At 44.1% G+C, this 18,324-nt stretch overlaps 1 protein-coding gene across 1 annotated transcript in view; it reads left to right on the forward strand.

Annotated features, from left to right (window-relative positions):
- The first annotated feature begins 377 nt into the window (after positions 1–377).
- Positions 378–18,324, forward strand: part of DRD4 (dopamine receptor D4) — a 40,151-nt gene continuing 22,204 nt past the window's right edge. The window contains exon 1 of the mRNA XM_044426075.1: positions 378–638. Within this exon, the coding sequence (XP_044282010.1) occupies positions 378–638 (261 nt within the window). The remainder of the gene's footprint in view (positions 639–18,324) is intronic.

Here is an 18,324-nt window from a genome sequence, read left to right on the forward strand (position 1 = left end):
GCGCGCAAGAGAGGAAACTTTCAAGAAGGGACTGGCTTGCTTCGGCGAGGTCCCGCCCTGCAGGAGAAGAGCGCGTCGGCCGCCGGCTGCAGACCAGTGAACAGAGGCGTGGAGCTGCCTGCCTTCCCTCGCCTCCGCCGCTTCGGGCATGGAGTGGGGCAGCCTCGGGGGCGCGGACTGCCATCGAGCCGGCCCCCGGGAGATGTGATTGCTTTGCCTGCCAAGCTCCGCCAGGCCGCCGCTCGTTCCTGGGTGCGGGCGATGAGGCGCCCATGAAGCAGAGTCCCGCGCGCAAAGCGGCACTCTCGCTCGCAGCAGAGCACGGCCACTCCGCGGGACTTGGGTCCTTGAGCGGGGGGCGGCCGCGGCGGGGGGCCATGGGTCCCAACGGCACCGAAGACTTCTCTTCCAGCAACGCCACCTGCCCCTCTCCGGAAGGGGATCTGGACTACAACTTCGCCGCCTTGGTCTTCGGCGTCTTCCTCATCCTCTTCATCATCAGCGGGAACTTGCTGGTTTGCCTCAGCGTCTGCACGGAGAAGGCGCTGAAGACCACCACCAATTATTTCATCGTCAGCTTAGCCGTGGCAGACCTGCTCTTGGCCATCCTGGTGTTACCTCTCTATGTCTATTCAGAGGTAAAGTCTAAGTAGCCAGCCCCTCTCTTTCCCCTTTCTCTGACCCTCCTCTTCCCATGGTTGCTGCCCAGAAGTATTATTCCGATGCAATCGTCTGTCTGGGGAAAAGAGGCACCACTTAGGTTATGAAATACTCATCTTTAGGTATGGCTTTGGGAGTGTGACTCCCTTCACTACATACGGTGTGCCCAGACGCAATTAGCCAGTTAAGGACAGTTGTGCAGAAGGAGGCATTTCAGCCGGTGCGGCATCTGGTTGCATGATGCAATTTCTACCAAAATTGTTCTCCACTCAACTGACTTAAATCAGCAATCCCAGCCTGGAACTAATTCCCTTTGCGTTCAAGAGACATACTTTCATGTAGACAGCTATCAGGTTGTGGTCTAAGTGAATTGTTGTGTCCCGTATTGGCTAAAGTGCTGCGCTTGGAGTGGAAGCACCAGCTTGAAATTGTTGCATTGCAAAGGAAGCAGCTCAGGATGGCAAACCTCTCCCCCTCAGCCTAACCTACTTTGGGTTAGCACCTCTTTTTTCTCTTATGCTGTTAAGGTCTAAAAGTCTTGTCATCTATTGCAACTGGCTAGCTTACCAAAGCTATCTTTGCATAAAAGCTTGAAGACCTTTGCATAAAAGCCTGTCACTTTCATTTGTAGCCTTGTAGTGACAAATATTGTTTCTGTGCTTTTCCGTGCACTGGTTCCTGTTGGTCTATAGGGCTGATGGGGTCAGTGTGGGCTGCACAACTCCTTATTTTGAGTTTCTTTTCGAGCACTGCACTAGGGGAAGAGTGGAAGCACAAATACTGCAACTGCTTCAGCTCCTGAATGTACCATATCCCTTGCATGTGCCTAGTTGGTTAGGTAGGCAGGCAGGGGACCAGCACAGATTGAGAGCCTGCATGTTGTGGACCATTTTCAGCTGGTGAAGTGCCTCCATCCTCTGAGAAGCCCAGTGGAGACAGGCACTTCAAATGAAATGGGGGATTTTTTCAGCCCAGTATATTTCTACAGAATCAGTGTTGCAATCCTGTGGTGCCCTTTGTGTGTGTGTTTGTCTTTAAAGTTCCTTTTGACAAGCCCATCTGTTGCTTCTGTCAACTACTTAGTGGGAAACATGAGTGGGAAGCTGCTGTTGCATTCATGGTCTACCTGTAGGCTTCTCGTTGGTCGGTCACTGTGTGAATGGAATGCTGGACTAGATCGGCCTTTCATCTGATTCGGTGTGGCTCTTCTTCTGTTCTGTATATAATGTGTCAAAGACATTAAATGTATTTAACATAGTAGGGCTCCATTTTGGGACACACGGTGCAGCAACCTTGCGGAAGATAAGCAGGCTTGGGCTTGGTTAATGCTTGAATAGGAGACTCCCACGGATGTCACCTGGAGTTCCATGAGGGAAGAGAAGGGAGGTATAAATGTAAATAATGGGAGCCAGTGTGATTAGAAAGCTGGACTAGGAGTGGAGAGACCTAAGTTCAAAACTGCATCCAGCCATTAAGTTTGGTAGTCATAGTTCAGTTATCATCTCTAAGCTTAACCTGCCTCACTGGTTTATTGAGATGATTAAATGGGGTAGGGGCACAAATTATATATGCTGCCCTGAGGTTTTTTTTGAAAGAAGGACAGGTATAACTATAATAAAATGTGTATTATTCAAGCAATGTTGTTAACATTTTTATAAGAAGCTAGGGAACTAGGTAAGCACAGCATCATTCTGTGGAACTCCTCACACAATTTATTGATTTATGATTAGGATGGTTTGTTTGCTGTTTCTGTTGCATTTATGACTCTACACTCCTTTCTGTCTTTACGCTAATACTTAGCACTGGTACCTCTGGATTTCTTTTTTAGGTATGTGAAGAAGATAAGGAATTTGTCCAAAAGTGTTCAGCAAGTCTGTTGCAGAAATTAAGTTTTGTGTTTAGATCGCCCAGGTCCAAATCCAACTTTGCTTAAAGTCTGGTTGGGTGGTGCTGGCTTATCATAAAGAGCAAGTCTACAATAGTCCTACCATGGAGTGATGCAAACATTGCAAGTGCTTCTTTACCCTGATGAAATGAGCTGGATAGATTGGAAATTAAATTAATATGCTTTCTAACCAAGCTTCAGCATTGCGGAATTTTACAGATTTGTGTAGTACAAAGAAAGCACTGTTAAATAGAATCATGACTAGAACTTTAGAATGCACTCAAAAGTAGATTTCTACTGGGTTTTTTAATAGAAAGTATGCTAACTAAATGTAACCTAAGATTCTCATGTGTTCAGGTAACTTGGTGGGTAGATCTCATGGAAAACTTTTTGGTAATTAGTAGATAAGTAAGTTAGCCACTTGAAACTTGGAAGGCTTATAGCGTTTGGAAGAGCAAGGATTCTTAAACAAGCCAAAATGGCATGAGGGCTACCCTTGTGTTTGGCAGATGAAATGAATATTCACATGTTGCTTGCATATCTGGAAAATACTTTATTCCAGAGCTAAACACTTACTAGGTTTAGTTTACTTGATCACTGGAAATTTGGGGAGCAGCTGATGCAGACTTGAAAATAATACATGTGGGCAGCTGGCATTTGGAATTAGGAATTTCAGTTTACTTGCATAATTATCACTATTGTCGGGGATAATGGCAATTAATATCTGTGAGTGCGCACACATGTGTGTGCCAAAATACATGCACATGCATATCAAGAGGCCTCTTCTTCCTAGATGAAATGAAAAATAATGTTCAAGGTAGGTGTGCCATTCTCTCTTAGATCTGATTCAAAGTCATTTGAAGTTAATGGAAGTCTTATGAGGCAGAGGTGTGAGAGGAGCTAAATGTGGAGTAGATTGAATGTCAGGAATATGTATTAGAATATGAATTAGAAACAGTGATGCGATACATACTGCACCCTATTATTATCCATTATCTTAGCAGGCTGTTATTAGATGAAAAAAGCACTCATGTTTCCAAGGGTACCTTCATTTAAAGAAGAAAAGAAGCCTGCTGAGCTAAAACATTCTTCCCATGTATGTACTAGCAAATGCAGCTATTCCGTAATATTTCTTGAGGACCTGATCTCAGAATCCATTGAAGTAAACAAAAATGGACCACTCTTTTTAACTCTGAGCAAGGACTGTACATCTCTTTTTAAAATGCACCATTCTGCATTGGACTCATTGCTGTACATACAGTTTTGAAGGATTCTTGCTTGCCTTTTCTGGAAAATGTCTAGCATTGCTCACTTTCAAATGCTGAAAGAAGTGATCCATAGGAATTAATTTGCAACGGTTAGAAGAACACATTACCAGACTCTGCTGGGTGAATGCCCGTTTGAGATGCACTAGATGCAGGTCCCCCAATCTGTGCCATCCGGTTGTGTTGACCTACAGCTTCCATCATCCCCAGCTGGCATAGCCAGTTATTGTAGGCAGTTCACTTCAGCACTGCATCCTTTGCAGTGTAAAATTATTATAACAAAATGGTGAATGTTGCAATTATCAAAATAGAACACAACTAATGGGCCAAATGCTCCTTATGATCTTCCAGTCATGGTTTAATGCAATGACATATATGAAGCCTGTGAGAACATTAAACACACCACTTTTCCAGATGCATTGCCAGAACAGAGGTCAATAATTTTCATATACCCGTCAACATGTATGGATGCCCAATTAGAAACAATTAAAATTTAAATAGCAATGCATCACATCTAATCATAGCAAGGAGCCTGTGTGCCTACTCTGGCTGCTGTCCGGATGATAACCCTCAGTGGATAACTTCAACAACCCTGCATCTCTTCCTCCTTGAATTTAAAACTGGGGTTGGACTGAAACCCCATTCAAATAGAGGAGTGCCCTCTGACAGCTCCTCAGGTAAAGAATTGTTCTCTGTAAAGTAGGACACCTTGCCCATCAGGTAGTCATTAAAGGGCTCAAGCCATTTACTGAGCAACATTTCAGACTGATGAAGGCTTGGACTTGGTACTCTGAGGACTCCCAAAGGGCACAACTTGTGGAGATGACAGATGCTCCAACAGGATTTCCTGAATGTCTCTAGATCAGGGGTCTCAAACTCGTGCCCCGGGGCCACTTGCCGGGACGGGCGGGGCCCGGGGGAGGGGCCCTGCGGCCTTCGAAGCGCCCAGGCCGGCCTCCGGGAGCGACACAGGATGAGCGGCCCACCCCCACCGCGGTGGGTGGTGGAATGCTTGATGCGGCCCGGCCTCACCCAGATGCTACTTCCAGCGGCCCCCAGGTAAGTTGAGTTTGAGACCCCTGCTCTAGATAAATGGTTAAGCATCAGTCAGTTTGGCCTGAAATCCCCACACACAGGCAGTGCACAGAGTAAGGGTAGCCGGGCATGTATGCAACACATTTGAAAGGCGAAGCCCGAGGAAGACTGGATTCGTGAGATTAGTATCGCTGGAAGTGGAGAGCCAGCAGCAGAGGGGTTGGAGAAGACCGCATGGTTTGGAATTCCTTAATGATTATGGCACTGCAGGAAAGCACTCGAGCAGATCTGGATGGCATTGGCTTGATCTCAGCCCACCAGCCGTTTATTGTGGTCTCCCAGGTGCCCCGCAGTCCCCCTGTCTTTGCATTTCTGGGCCAGAGTAGCTCAAATGAGAGAGGCACAGACCCGCGGATGGCTGCACTCAGGAAGTCAGAAGGTGTGCAGAGCTATGCAAGAATACAGATGTGACCACAAATCTGATCTAATACATGATCACGTACCGCTTCTGGTAAAGGAAGGAGAACAACCATGATTCTCCCACCCGCCTTTCTCACTTTTGAGAGTAGCTATTTTCTAATTCTACTATTGGAAATCCCAGTATGGGAATTGCAGGGGTTAATACTTCAGTGAGAGCATCACAAATTCATTTTGTTTAGCAGTGGAGCTCTTCCCTTTATCATTATTGTTTAAAATACTAGAACCAAAAACTCCTCTGTGTATTGCATAAATTATAGTAAATAGTGATAACTGGCAATGCACTCATATTTGAGAGGAATTGATGCACTGGTGGTTTATTTGCAGCAATTTCCCTTGTAAAAAAAAGTTCAGTATATATGAGACTCACACTTGACTTGTATATTGTGTGGAATAATGCCCAGTAACTGAAGCTCTCCAGATGACTCATAACACAGCGTGTAAAATCATAAAATACAAAAACATAATATGAAAATCCTGGAAGATTTTCTACATTACATTTCCTTACTCCTTTCTACAAGTTACACATTTTGCTGGCATTTTGTATTTCAGTTGTGAACCTGATAGGCAATTGCTCTCACTAGGTGCAAACCTACTGGTGAATGGGAATACTGACATGCATTTTTGGGCTTCTGCCAAGGAAAGAAATAAGGTACACCTGTTTCAGCAATTATTCTGCCTTTGAGCAAACTGTCCAGACCAGCCCAAGGGCCAAAGCTGAGCCAAGAGTTTCTCATATGGCCCACTTCCTTCCTTCCTGCTACTGATGGTTTGGTGGTGTCCCTGCTTTTGCTGAATTCTGCCCTCATTCTAAAAAGCTGGAATACCACTCCAGAGGTTCAGTTGCTGACAGGAAGAGCCTTAATCTATAATATGCTTGTATTTTTTTGTGTTTGGACCTCACCTGTTTTACCTTTGGCCCCATTCACCTCTGGAATATGTCTGCTGAGGCCTTTCCTGAATAGAATTTGCCTCTCAGACAGCAGGAGATTCTGCTCACCTGCTGCTGTTTTATTAGCTGATCAGTCAAGCTGTGAAGTCAGCAGTAATTTTTAGAATGCAGTACCTGTGATGTATCTATTGGTAAATGGTGCACATTTTTGATGATTTCTGATGCATCGGTATCTCTGTCACTGCTTGCCAATGGCTTTCTGAAGGAATCAGCCAGATTAAGGCGCCTTTTGAATACAATGAGTTAAATTCAACATTGTGCTAGCAGAAGTTTGCTAATGTAGTGAGATTTCCTCCGCCTTGCAGCCTTTTGCTCCACCCGAAGACCCTGAGGTGGGGCATGCACTGGGGGGGCATCTCCTGCCAGCTCTGTTGATGGAATTCCTTCCATAAGTGCAAAAACACTGTTGGATACAACTGCTTATGCTGTTGAAATTGAGAATCTGTGCTATTTGTTCCAAAATAGATGCAGTAGCTATGGGTGTTGAAGCCAGGAAAACAGATTGTCCATTTCCTAAATCCACTTTCTTTGGGCTTTTGATAGCCTTCATGAGATTAAAATAGGGGAATAAGAAGAGTTTCCCATCTGGTTGGTACCATGACCACCTATTCTAGGGTACAGTCATTCATGACGGAGAAATTTAACCTCTCTGTCAGACCTGGGACATGCATTTAGCCAGTCAATGTTTGGCTAGTTGAAGTTCCCCATTATGAAGTCCCCCTGCCTTTGTTGGATGCCTCCCTGATTTCATTTCCCATCTCACAGTCATCCTGAGCATTCTGGAATGGGGCACAATAACATATTGCTCTGACTAGACCAGTTTTGGAGCCAGGGCTGTTCACCCACAGTGCTTCTGTGGAGGAGTCTTCACCCTTTATCAACTATGTTGGACTCTGTGCCCCCCTTAACAAAGAGGGCAACCTCCCCTCCTGTATGCCCTTCCTTTTCTTTCCCTATACACTTTATATTCCGAAATGGCCATATCCCTTTGGTTATCTCTGGTCCACCAAGTTTCCATAATGCCTACTATATCTCTTCTCATTCATCACTAGGTACCTGGTGATAGGGCTTGCTAGAATTGTTAAGGGTACCATAGATTTCAGTGGTGATTTTGAGATGGGTTGCTTGCAGACTGCAGTTTCAGCTCATTTAAAATTAAAAGAAGTTAGTTATCAGAGTCTATTTGTGCTCTTTCCTAATATAACCCTAATTAGTGTATTACAATGATTTCTGTCATGACTTAGTGATAAGACATTTTGGCGTCTCAGATGGAAAATACAAATGATGGTTGCATGAACATTTCTAAGAATTCAATAATTGACCATGGACAGCAGAGCTGGGAGAACTTTTCCAAGAGCCTTATGCCAGAAGTGGTTGAGTTCCCTGTTAAAGGTAGGCAGGTAGGTAACCCTAGCCCTCTTGTGCATGTTCAGAAATGACACATAGGCACAACATGAAGTGTACGCACCCATACACAGAGAACACATACCCATTCACACATTTACACAAGCTCCCTTCACTTCAGGCAGGAGTCCAGCTTTTTCTTTCATTTTAATCCCTTGGCACCACCTAGATGCAACGTGGGGTCTTTTTTGGCAGTGAACATTACAGCACTCAGGGAATTGGGGTTAAGCCCCCCTCTCTCCAGCAGTGACCAGCTCCACTCTGAGAATTCCCCCTGTGCAGCATTAGGGTTTTTAAAGTCTCTGTTGGTACCAGCCAAGGCTTTAAAAAGCCTAACTGCAATGCAGGGGAGAAGAGAGGACACCCTGTGGGCTGTGGCGCATGGGTCAGAGGTTGCCCACCCTTAATGTTCAGACTTAGAATACATTGAACATTTGCTGCCTAATGTGACCACTTCCTTCTAATGGGACTATTCCTGGGTAGAGATATAGCTTGATAACCTCTTTGTCCTTGAAGTTGTTGTTATTTTATTACCTATATATATGGCTTGTTTTCCTTTTGCAAGGAACCCAAGGTGGCTCACATCGTTCTCCTCTACTTCATGTTATCCTTGCAACGACATCCCTGGGTGGTAGGCTAGGCTTGTGACTGGCCCAGAGTCATCCAGTAAGCTTCACGGCCGGGTGGGGATTAGAACCTGGATCTCCTGAGTCGCAGTCCAATACTCCAACCACAGCACACTGAATCTCAAAAGATTTAAGTGATTCCACTGGGGCTTGAACCCAGTACCTTCTGTATGTAAAGCAGGTATGATAGCCACTGTACCATGAAATCATTCAAAATTCTGTTAGTTTTTTTGCTTTGCAGATTTTTCTTTTTCGACTGTACTTTAGCATATAAAGATCTTCCCAGTCAATGGGTTTGATCCAAACTAAATGAGTCTTAAAGATTTCAGCAGGAACTAATTTATGGCCAGTTTTTCACATGACTTTAGTGGGAGTTAAGAGCAACTAAATTAGATAGTAATGTATAGCTGTGAGAGTTGGACCGTAAGGAAGGCTGAGCACCGAAGAATTGATGCTTTTGAATTGTAATGTTGAAGAAGACTCCTGAGAGTCCCTTGGACTGCAAAGAGATAAAATCAGTCAATCCTAAAGGAAATCAATCCTGACTGCTCTTTAGAAGGTCAGATACTGAAGCTGAAGCTCAAATACTTTGGCCACCTAATGAGAAGGGAGGACTCATTGGAAAAGACCCTGATCCTGGGAATGATTGAAGGCAAAAGGAGAAGGGGATGGCAGAGAATGAGGTGGGTAGATGGAGTCACTGGGGTGGTGGGCGTGGGCTTGGGTGGACTCCAGGGAATGGTGGAGAACCTGGAGGAAAGTTGTCCTTGGGATTGCAAAGAGTCAGGCATGACTTTGCAACTGAACAATAACAATCCTGCGCATATCTGTTCAACATACACAATTTAGTTGAGTGGAACTTACTCCCAAGTAAGCATGCAAAGAATTACAACCTAAGCCTGGATTCAAAGCAATGGGTTGGTTTAGGCAACAGGATTACTCCTACTTAAGGACTGAATAAGGGTTGAGTTCAGATTGTTGAAACATGGATTGTTCTTCATGGGTCTGTGAATAACAGACATAGACTCTATGCCTGCCTATGGAGGAACATGTTAACAAAATCAAGGCCAGCAATAAAGAATTATTTAAATACATCAGAAGCAGGAAACCAGCTAGAGAGGCAGCTGGACTACTGGGTAATAATAAAAAAATAAAGAATTCATTCATTTAGTTTTCACAGGAGAGGATAGAGAACTGATACCTGTTCCTTAACTTAAATGTGCAGGAAGGGTGCTGGAAAAATTAAGGCAGATGGTGGTGACAAAAAATGACATTCTCTACCTTACTGACAAATTGAAAGTTAATAAATCACTAGGCCTAGATCATATGTACTGTATTTAAATAGCTTAAGTATTAAATTATTAACTTTTTACAAGAATATGTAACATCCCTTAAGAACAGTCTTTGTAGCAGAGGGCTGGAGAATGGCTAATGTAAGACCAATTTTTTAAAAGGGTTGCGGGTGTGTGTGGAGGGGGGGATCAGCAAAATTACAGGCCAGTAGCTTAATCTTTGTTGGGGGAATTACAGAAGTAAATCCTGGCTCATTAACCCGTTAGAGTTCTTTAAGAGTGTCAGTAAGCATGTAGATAGGTGATATAGTAAACAGTTTTTATTTACTTGGACTTCCAAGAGGCTTTTGACAAAGTCCCTCATCAAAGACTCCTGAACAAACTTAGCAATCACAGAATAAGTGTGTGTGTGTGTGTGGGGGGGGTCCTCTTATGGATCCATAACTGGTTAAAAAATAGAAAGGAGAGAGGCAGACTATAGATGGTAATTTCTCCTAATGGAGGGATGTACATAGTGGGGTCCTTTAGGACTGATGTTTTCAGTCTGCACATAGATGATCTGGAATCAGGAGTGATCATTGAAATGGATGATACTGTTTATACCTATAATGGTTTGGTGTGGTTAAAACCAAAAGGGATGGTGAGGACATCCACAAGGGACTGGGAGAATGGGCATCAAAATGACAAATATGTAAGCAAGTAAAGTATGTAAATATGTAAAGTAATGCACATTGTAGCAAATATGTAAAATATGTAAGGTAATGCACATTGTAGCAAAAACATCCAACCTTAAATATGCGTTGATGTGATCTGAGCTAGCGGTGCCTGACCAAGGAAAGGGTTTTGGGGTTGTGTCAAGAGCTCAATGAAAATGTCAACCAAAGTGTGCAGTTTCTGTGAAAAAAACCAGACTCTGTGCTAGGTATAGTTAGGAAAGAAATGGAAAATAAAACCACAATCATATTTATCTTATACAAATCTGTGGTGTGACTGCATTTCAAATACTGGGTACATTTATGGTTACCACACTTGTAAAAGGACATGGTATAGTTGGAAAAAGTGCAGAGAAGGGCAACTAAATGCTCAAGGGCTTGGAGGAAGCAACTCCCACATAAGGAAAGACTGCAGCAGCAGAGATTATTTAGCTTAGGAAAATGGTGAATAAGGACATGACAGAGAAATTCGTGGTATGGAGATCATGGAGAGGGAGGCATTTTCCTCCTTCCCCCATGATACCAAAACCTGGGGTCATCCCATGAAGCTGACTGGAGGAAAACTCAGACAAATGAAAGGAAGTACTTCTTCACACACTGTATAGCTAAACTGTGGAATTCACTTCCACAAGGTGGACACTAATTTGGACAGCTTTGAAAGGGGATTGGACCAATTTGTGGAAGAGGAGGCTACCAATGGCTATTCGTCCTGAAGGCTACGTGTTACCTCCAGTATTACAGACAGTGTGTCCGTGTACACCAGTCGCTGGAGAACTTGGCCAGGAGGCTGCTGTTGCTCACTTATCCTGCTCGAGAGTAGGGATGTGAAGATCTGCCAGGAAACTGGCTCTCTTGTACTCACTGGACTTCTTGGCTCTGGCTAGGAAGCAAGGCAAGCGGGGATAAAGTCTGTGAACACTGAGGAATGCCAGGAGCCCTTCTTCATGCAAAGAATGTGAAGTCCTTAAAGCCCACAAACATGTGCAAAAGCAGACCTCTCCTTGCACAGCAGGTGTGCAGGGTGTGTGTGTAAGCCAGCCTGGCAGACTTGCTTGGACTTCCCTTCTGCTGGACACTCACATGCACACTCAGTGTGAAGTGGACTTAGGACAGAGAGAAGGTAGACTGGAGACCGGGGAGGTGGGTCAAGGAAACCTGATGGATTCCTACTGCCAAACCAGATTCTTTTTGCACTGCTGCTTGAGGGATCCTGTGGGCAGTGGGTGGCTGCTCTGTGAACAGAATGCTGGGTGGGATGGCCTAGTGGTCTGGTCCAGCATGGCTTTCCCTGTGCTCTTGAGTCTCCTCTCAGGCCCATTTGCTGCTGTGTAGCCCTGAACTGGGCCGGGAGTGCAGGTCAGAAGGCTGCTGCTGGATAAATGCTGTGTGAAGGTATTTACCTGAAGTTCTTGCCTCTTCCTTAATCACTGCTTTTTGTTCACCACTCCTATGGGGTCTCTACTTTCTTTCTCCCTTGGATTGTTTACTCTTGCTCAGAATTGCCTCACAAAAAAATCCTCCCATGGCAGCTTCCCAGGACCAGAAAGTCCTGCACTCCAAAGCAATCCTGCAAGGGGCTGTGCTTTAAATGCTTACATAAAGTGAAGATGTGCTCCTCAAGTCGCACAATTATGTGTGAGTTTATTTGTGCCACGTGCAGCTGGACCCATGATCTGTACCTTGGATTAAGTAGGACTCAGACCAGTCCAGTATGGGCTCATGAAAACAAATTATCGCAACCACCTGAATGAGCATACAATGGATATGAGTATTCAGTGTCAGCACATGTTCATGTAAAGTGTGAATACCGGCACCGTTTCCCATCACTGAGAACTTGCTAGCATCCGTCTGCACCAGGCCTCAGTGTTTGAATGTTTTTAAGCTATGCTTTCCTCCCTCACCTTTGAGAATTGTCACATAGACCTTACATGGAAGCAACAGCTTTGTTTGTGGGAAGGGGCTGGTTGGCATGTTTTTCTTACATAATGCAGCAAGAGTACAGACTCGGGAAGAAATACAGAATGTTACTGGAGTTACAGTCATACTGGTTGGGTTGGCAGCTTTGCTGTTATCCCCTCAGTATCTATTATTTCTTCATGCCACAGCAGACAAATTGTACTGCAAGCCATTTGGAGCGGGCAGAGCAATGTGGAATGATTTTCTCTCCCTATTAAGATCCTAGTAGTTCTTTCTATCATCTCCAGTGTGAATTCTATTAGCACTGGATGAAAGGTGATGCCAGCAGGCAGTCAATTTAATATTATAGCCCTTTTCTTGCTAGGTTAACACTCCTTATTCAGTCAAGCCTGGGTTAACCACTTAGCTACTTATTTTTAATACATTCATTAAGAAACAAGAGTGAATCACTGGTGGTTGGCTGAGCAGTGCCCCTCTTGAGGGTTTTTATGCCTTTTGCTTGCTAGGAAGGGACACAGGACGATATCCAAGGGCAATTTGTCATTCACCAGGGAAAGCCTGATCAACCTGGCTGGGGCTTTGCTGTTCCCAGTACTAATCTACAGTCTTTTTCAAGTTTAGTCCATCTGTCTGTCTGCCTGCCTGCCTGCCTTTCGTCTGCATGTTTTTCATATCATTTTGTTTATAATACATCAGAGATGCCTTGCTATGCAGCGGCTGCAGTCTACTGAATAAGAACCCCCGCCAAGTGTAAAGCATATCGCCCTTGACCTCATACAGCTCGGGAGCAACCCAGGCACATGGGCTGAGCAAGGTGGCACTGGGCTTCAGCCCTCCAGTTGGGACCAAAGTAGCTGAGTCTCCCATGTCTCGAGCCCCAGAGGGAGCCACCTCAGCCCAGTCACAACGCTCCAAGGTCTTAGTGCTTTGCTGAGTGGCGGGTCGACACAGAGTGCCTGGCATGAGCTTGTGAAGAGACAATGCCGTGTTAGGCTCCAGGTGGTGGAGCTGCCTTTTTAAAGCAAGCAGGTGACACCTCGGAGCTTAAGCCAGGCTCATGGAGCATTCAAGGGCTCAGTTGTGATGGAGCTCTCCTAGGAAGTTTGTCCACCCCCTGAGCTTTGTCTTAAAGACCCATCATGGCTGGTCACCTGTTCTCCCCTGCAGAGGAGGGCAGACTGCGCTCCACCGGAGCCAAGCTCAAGGAACCAAGGTTCCATTTGGATGCCAGGAAGGACTTCCTCACAGTTCGGACCCCATGGGTGTGGAAAGGGATTCCATGGGAGGTGGTTGTAGTCCCATCGGTGCGGGTGTTCAAGGATAGGCCATTCATGCAAATGGTAGGCATGTCGTGAACGGAGCTGGCTAGAGTCAGGGGTCAGACTAAATGGCCCAGAAGACCCCTTCTGACTCGCTCTGTTTCTATGTTTCTACATGGTTTTCAGGAATCTTGATCCTTACTAAACCCTGCCTGTCTTATTTCATGCCTGTCCTTTCCTCCTATTCCAGACTGCTTGTTGGATTGTACCTTCCTGATCTGCTTGTGGATTATACTTTATCGGGGAGGATAATAGGATATACTCAAAATTATATTAGGTATATTTCTGAGATAAAGGCAGCCAACATTCAGTACAGGACAAGCCCTTAAAAAGCTTTATTCACTTCAGACTGACAAACGTAATTATTTTTAGTTGGTTGGCTGGTTGGTTTTTTCATCATCATTATGCAGAACAATTAATTTTGAGAAGTGCAGTTTCCTGTGTCATAGCACTGTTAGCATCAGAGAAACAGTGCCTGCTTCATTTCTTTCTTCCACGCAAGTTATAAAAGAGGAAGGAGTGCTCCCTCATGTTCAATTCAGCAATCCTACATCTGGAAGCCTGCACTCAACCTCCTCTGATTCCAGAAGCCAGAGCGGGGAGAGTTGGAGGCACTTCTTGGCTCGCCTCCTCTCACGCAAGGCTTTTACTCTGTAACATTCAGCAAGCTGTTGTCTGCAAGGGAACTCACCTGATCACCACATTCCTTAATCCATGAGGGACCATGCTGTGAAGTTGTCTTTGCAGGAAATGGCACAAACATTTTTCCAATTTTTCTCATTTTTTTAAAGGCAGTGGTAATTAAATGAAGAGGGAAGGAAATATTTCCAACAGATCTGTCAGTTCAGCATGGTAGAAAGTAGGCCTTCAAAAATTACCCTTTTCCAAGTTATTTTCGAATCTTTGTCATAGCTGTTATCTGCTATAAACAGATATCCAGACCAATGCATTTCTAAATCATTGGTCACGTATTTTTCTTTCTTGCTGCAAACTCTACCTAGGGACTTTCATGAAGCGTTCTTGTTGCTTGTAAGGGAGGACATGTTTTATGTGAAGGTATTGCTCATCCATCAGACAAGATTGCACTCCTGAAAACCTAAGCAAGGAATTGGCACTGCTCTCCTTCTGGAAGTCCAGTGACCTTCTCCCCAAGTACAGCAGTATCTATGGGGTTGTTTATATATTGAAGCAGAAACTAACATTATTCTGTGGTGGAGATTTGTACTTCTCATTTTCTCATTCTCCTTTTTTCAAGCAAAGTACCTCAGGTCTCTCCTCTTGCATCAGACCAATGCGATTAGAGATTAAGATTCTAGTGGTGTTCATTTTGAGCAACCAATAGCTGTGCCTGCATTAGTGGATTTATTTCCATACTTTCAGCCTTATGTCATGTACTCTTGATACTACAACAGTTGTATTTAAGGAATTGTTAATCTGGGGATGCTCATGATTGGGAGGCAATTTGGATTTACTAATAATTAAGAGCATGATTGTTCCAATGTCACTTGATCCCTGCTCCACACCATGGTTTTCTATTCCGGCAGGGAGATGGCCGCAAACTTTGTTGTTCTTTGTCACTTTGCTTTACATTTTTCTGATTTAAAAAATAGTTGCAGAACGGATTAACCTTATTTACAGTGAACCTTATGGGGAAATTTGACTTGGCTCATGACCAATTTGGGTCACAACCAGAGTCCTGGAAAGGATTAAGTTTGTTAGCCAAGGTATCACTGTATTCACATGAATTATTTGCAGGCTGGTGTTCAACTGGAATAACCCCAGATACCAGATAGTTACTCTTATTAGTGATGTGGCCCTGTTCTGGTTAAGTGCCAATTCTACCAATTCTGTTCATGCAGTCACTTTGTAACCTCTCATCTGATGAGGGACACAAGGAGGCCTGCAGTTTCAGAAGCAAATTATTTATATATTTTGTTGGGAGTTGGAAAAAAAACAGGTTAGGAAAGGATATTTCTTGTAATATTTTGCATTTGAGAGGAGCTCTACAGAAAGTTGGGCATTAGGAAATCTAATTGAGCACCCTCCATGGAGCAATGATGGTGGCCTTTGTCATCTTGGATCTGGGATGTACTCTGGGAAATGTAGTCCAGTGGAAGTGTGGAACTTCAGGTTGGGAGTGGATGAGAAACACAAAGATTCTCCTAAGAAGATGCTCTGTACATTGCCCAGGGGAACTTGCTCTTGGGACTGCTGAAAGGACATTTGCTGGGGATGTCCGGAAACTAATGAGAGCTTTCTGGTGCTAAACAGGGAACACAGAATACTGTAGCTCGCTGTGACTGGTTTGGGCCAGTACGGAAACTTCAGCAGCAGAGAGGACTGGTGATCTCTTTCCACATCAGTAAGGAGACCAAAACAGAGTGTTATAGGGTGTTTCCAGACTTAGGTGTTCCTACCACTACCAGTTGGAAGGTGTTGTGCAGCAATTCCAGATCTTGTTTCCTTAACAGATTTTCTGGGGCAAGAAAACCTGTGAGGGCTACAACTGGAAGCTGACAATGTCTGGATGCCCTGTAAAATTCCATGAGTGGGCCAGAGGGTGATGATGTCATAAAGCCTTATTTGGAAGGCCTCTAGTCAATGCCATTGAATCCACAAGTTGCATGAGAACAACTTGATGGGGTATTCGATTCACATGATGTTGCATCAAGGCTAATGATTTTGCAGAGTGGAGAAACCCACTGATGTGATCAATCTTGTTATCAGTTGGAAGCAAACACTTCTAATTTGGTAATTGTCTGCACCAGCATTTCTCAACTTGGCACCCTTCAGATATTTTGGGCTTCAGTTCCCATCAGCCCCAGTCAGCATGACCCAAAGTCAGATAGGGACAAAATGCTATCAGCATGCTGACTCATCCAGTTAGTGCATATCAGTTGTTAGTAGGTTGTGTAGTGTGATGTGCAAACTTGGACCACTGGGTTTTTCAGGGGCTAAACAACCCAGTAGTTGATCCAACAACAAACCATCATTTAGACACTAAATTGTTTATCCCCGATATGGGTTTGTATGCACACTGTACAACTTACAAAGGAGCTGATCCTGGGTTGTATACTAAAATAAAAGAGGCATGTGTGCTGTAGGCAACTCATTCTTGGCAGCCCATCATTTTTAAACCAATGGCTCATTGTTACGTGCAAATTGGGTCTGTTGCTCTTGAGCACTATTTAAAATAGGCCTGAACCATTTAAGATCTCTAAAGCTTTACACTGTGTACCTTGACAAACTAATCTTTGGCGACAAAGTATAATTAGGTAACAGTTTGCCATGTGACCAGGGTGAAGCAGATTTGGCATCTGTTAATCCTCAGCCAAGCATCAAAGAAATGGCAGGGGATGCGGTTGTCATACATGAAGGGTAAACATGAAGAAAATAGTTTCTTGCTTAAGCGTCACAAATGTAACTTGGAAAATTGAGAATGATAGCATCTTGAAGGGATGCTTTAATAATGTGAAACCAGTGAAAGAGAACTGATGTCCAAAATCCTAGGCAAAGATTTTTAGAACTGACTACTTTGATGTACCAGCCTTGGGTATCTTAAAAGGTCGGTTTAAGGCCTTTGTTTGATTCAGAATATGCTTAACACTGTTTTCTGAATGAATTGAATCCTGAGCAATGTTGTCCAACTCAAATTATGCTTAAGACCTGTTGACCTGTTTTCCACGGGAGGTGGTTGAGGCCCCATTGGTGAAGGTGTTCAAAGTTAGGCTGGACATGCACATGGTGGGCATGTCATGAGTGGAGCCAACTGGAGCCAGGAGTCAGACTAGATGGCTCGGGAGGCTCCTTCTGACTCACTATATTTCTATGTTTCTATGATATTGGTAGGAATTAAGTTAAGGGTGAGTATAAGTGTTTATGAAGAACCAGTCTGGGTGTGCATATTTGCATTAGAAATCCAGCCTGCCAGGGTACCAGCAGTAGGGTTTGGCCTATGTTTGTAAGTAAATGGTTACACCACGGTTTGAGGGCATGTGGTGCACACTTGTGGGTCATAGTGTGGCTGTTTTGGGTTCCTGGATTCAAATGTCAGATGAAATGAGAAATGCATATCAGCTCCCCCCACACGGTTTATGTCCTGCAAGCACATAACTGCAATGGGGCACCTAAGGGTCGTTGCTGTTCTTGCGTTTAATCAGCTGTAAAACTACCTGCGTGCACATTTATGTATTCATTTAGAATGCTTTAAATAAATAAATACGTATGAATTTGTGTATGAGTGTGTATGTATCAATCCACCATCAGGAGAATGTCTTCCAGCATGTTAAGAATGAGCACCGAGCTTTGTAGCTGTATCCTAAGCATGTTTATTCAGAATTCTGAGTGCAAGTGTGCATAGGAATGAGGGATGGAGTCACGACTCAATAATGCACCAAGGAGAGCCTGAAAGAGCAAAGATACACACACACACACACACACACACACACACATGGAAGAAAACAGCTGAAATGCATGCATTGTAGATGAACTGCTACCTGATTATTCATTTGGGACTACTCTTTCACACTCCTCGTAAACTACTTCTGACATGCAAGGAGTGGGTTGGAAATATGCCATTAATATCAGTACAGCTGCTCACACAAAATGTTCCAGGACATCAATTATTTTTTCATTATTTCCTTGAGTTTGGTCCTTTTCCAAATTGAATCAGCGAAATCCTTTTCCCTCTGTCCCTATTAGTTCAGCTGATTTTTTGGAAGTGTATATATTGTGATGACATCCTAGAAACTTAGATTTGCCACTCACATAATGTGGGAG

This window comes from Varanus komodoensis, unplaced genomic scaffold (genome assembly GCF_004798865.1).
Source record: "Varanus komodoensis strain SLA01 unplaced genomic scaffold, ASM479886v1 scaffold16, whole genome shotgun sequence".
Classification (NCBI taxonomy): Eukaryota; Metazoa; Chordata; class Lepidosauria; order Squamata; family Varanidae; genus Varanus; species Varanus komodoensis.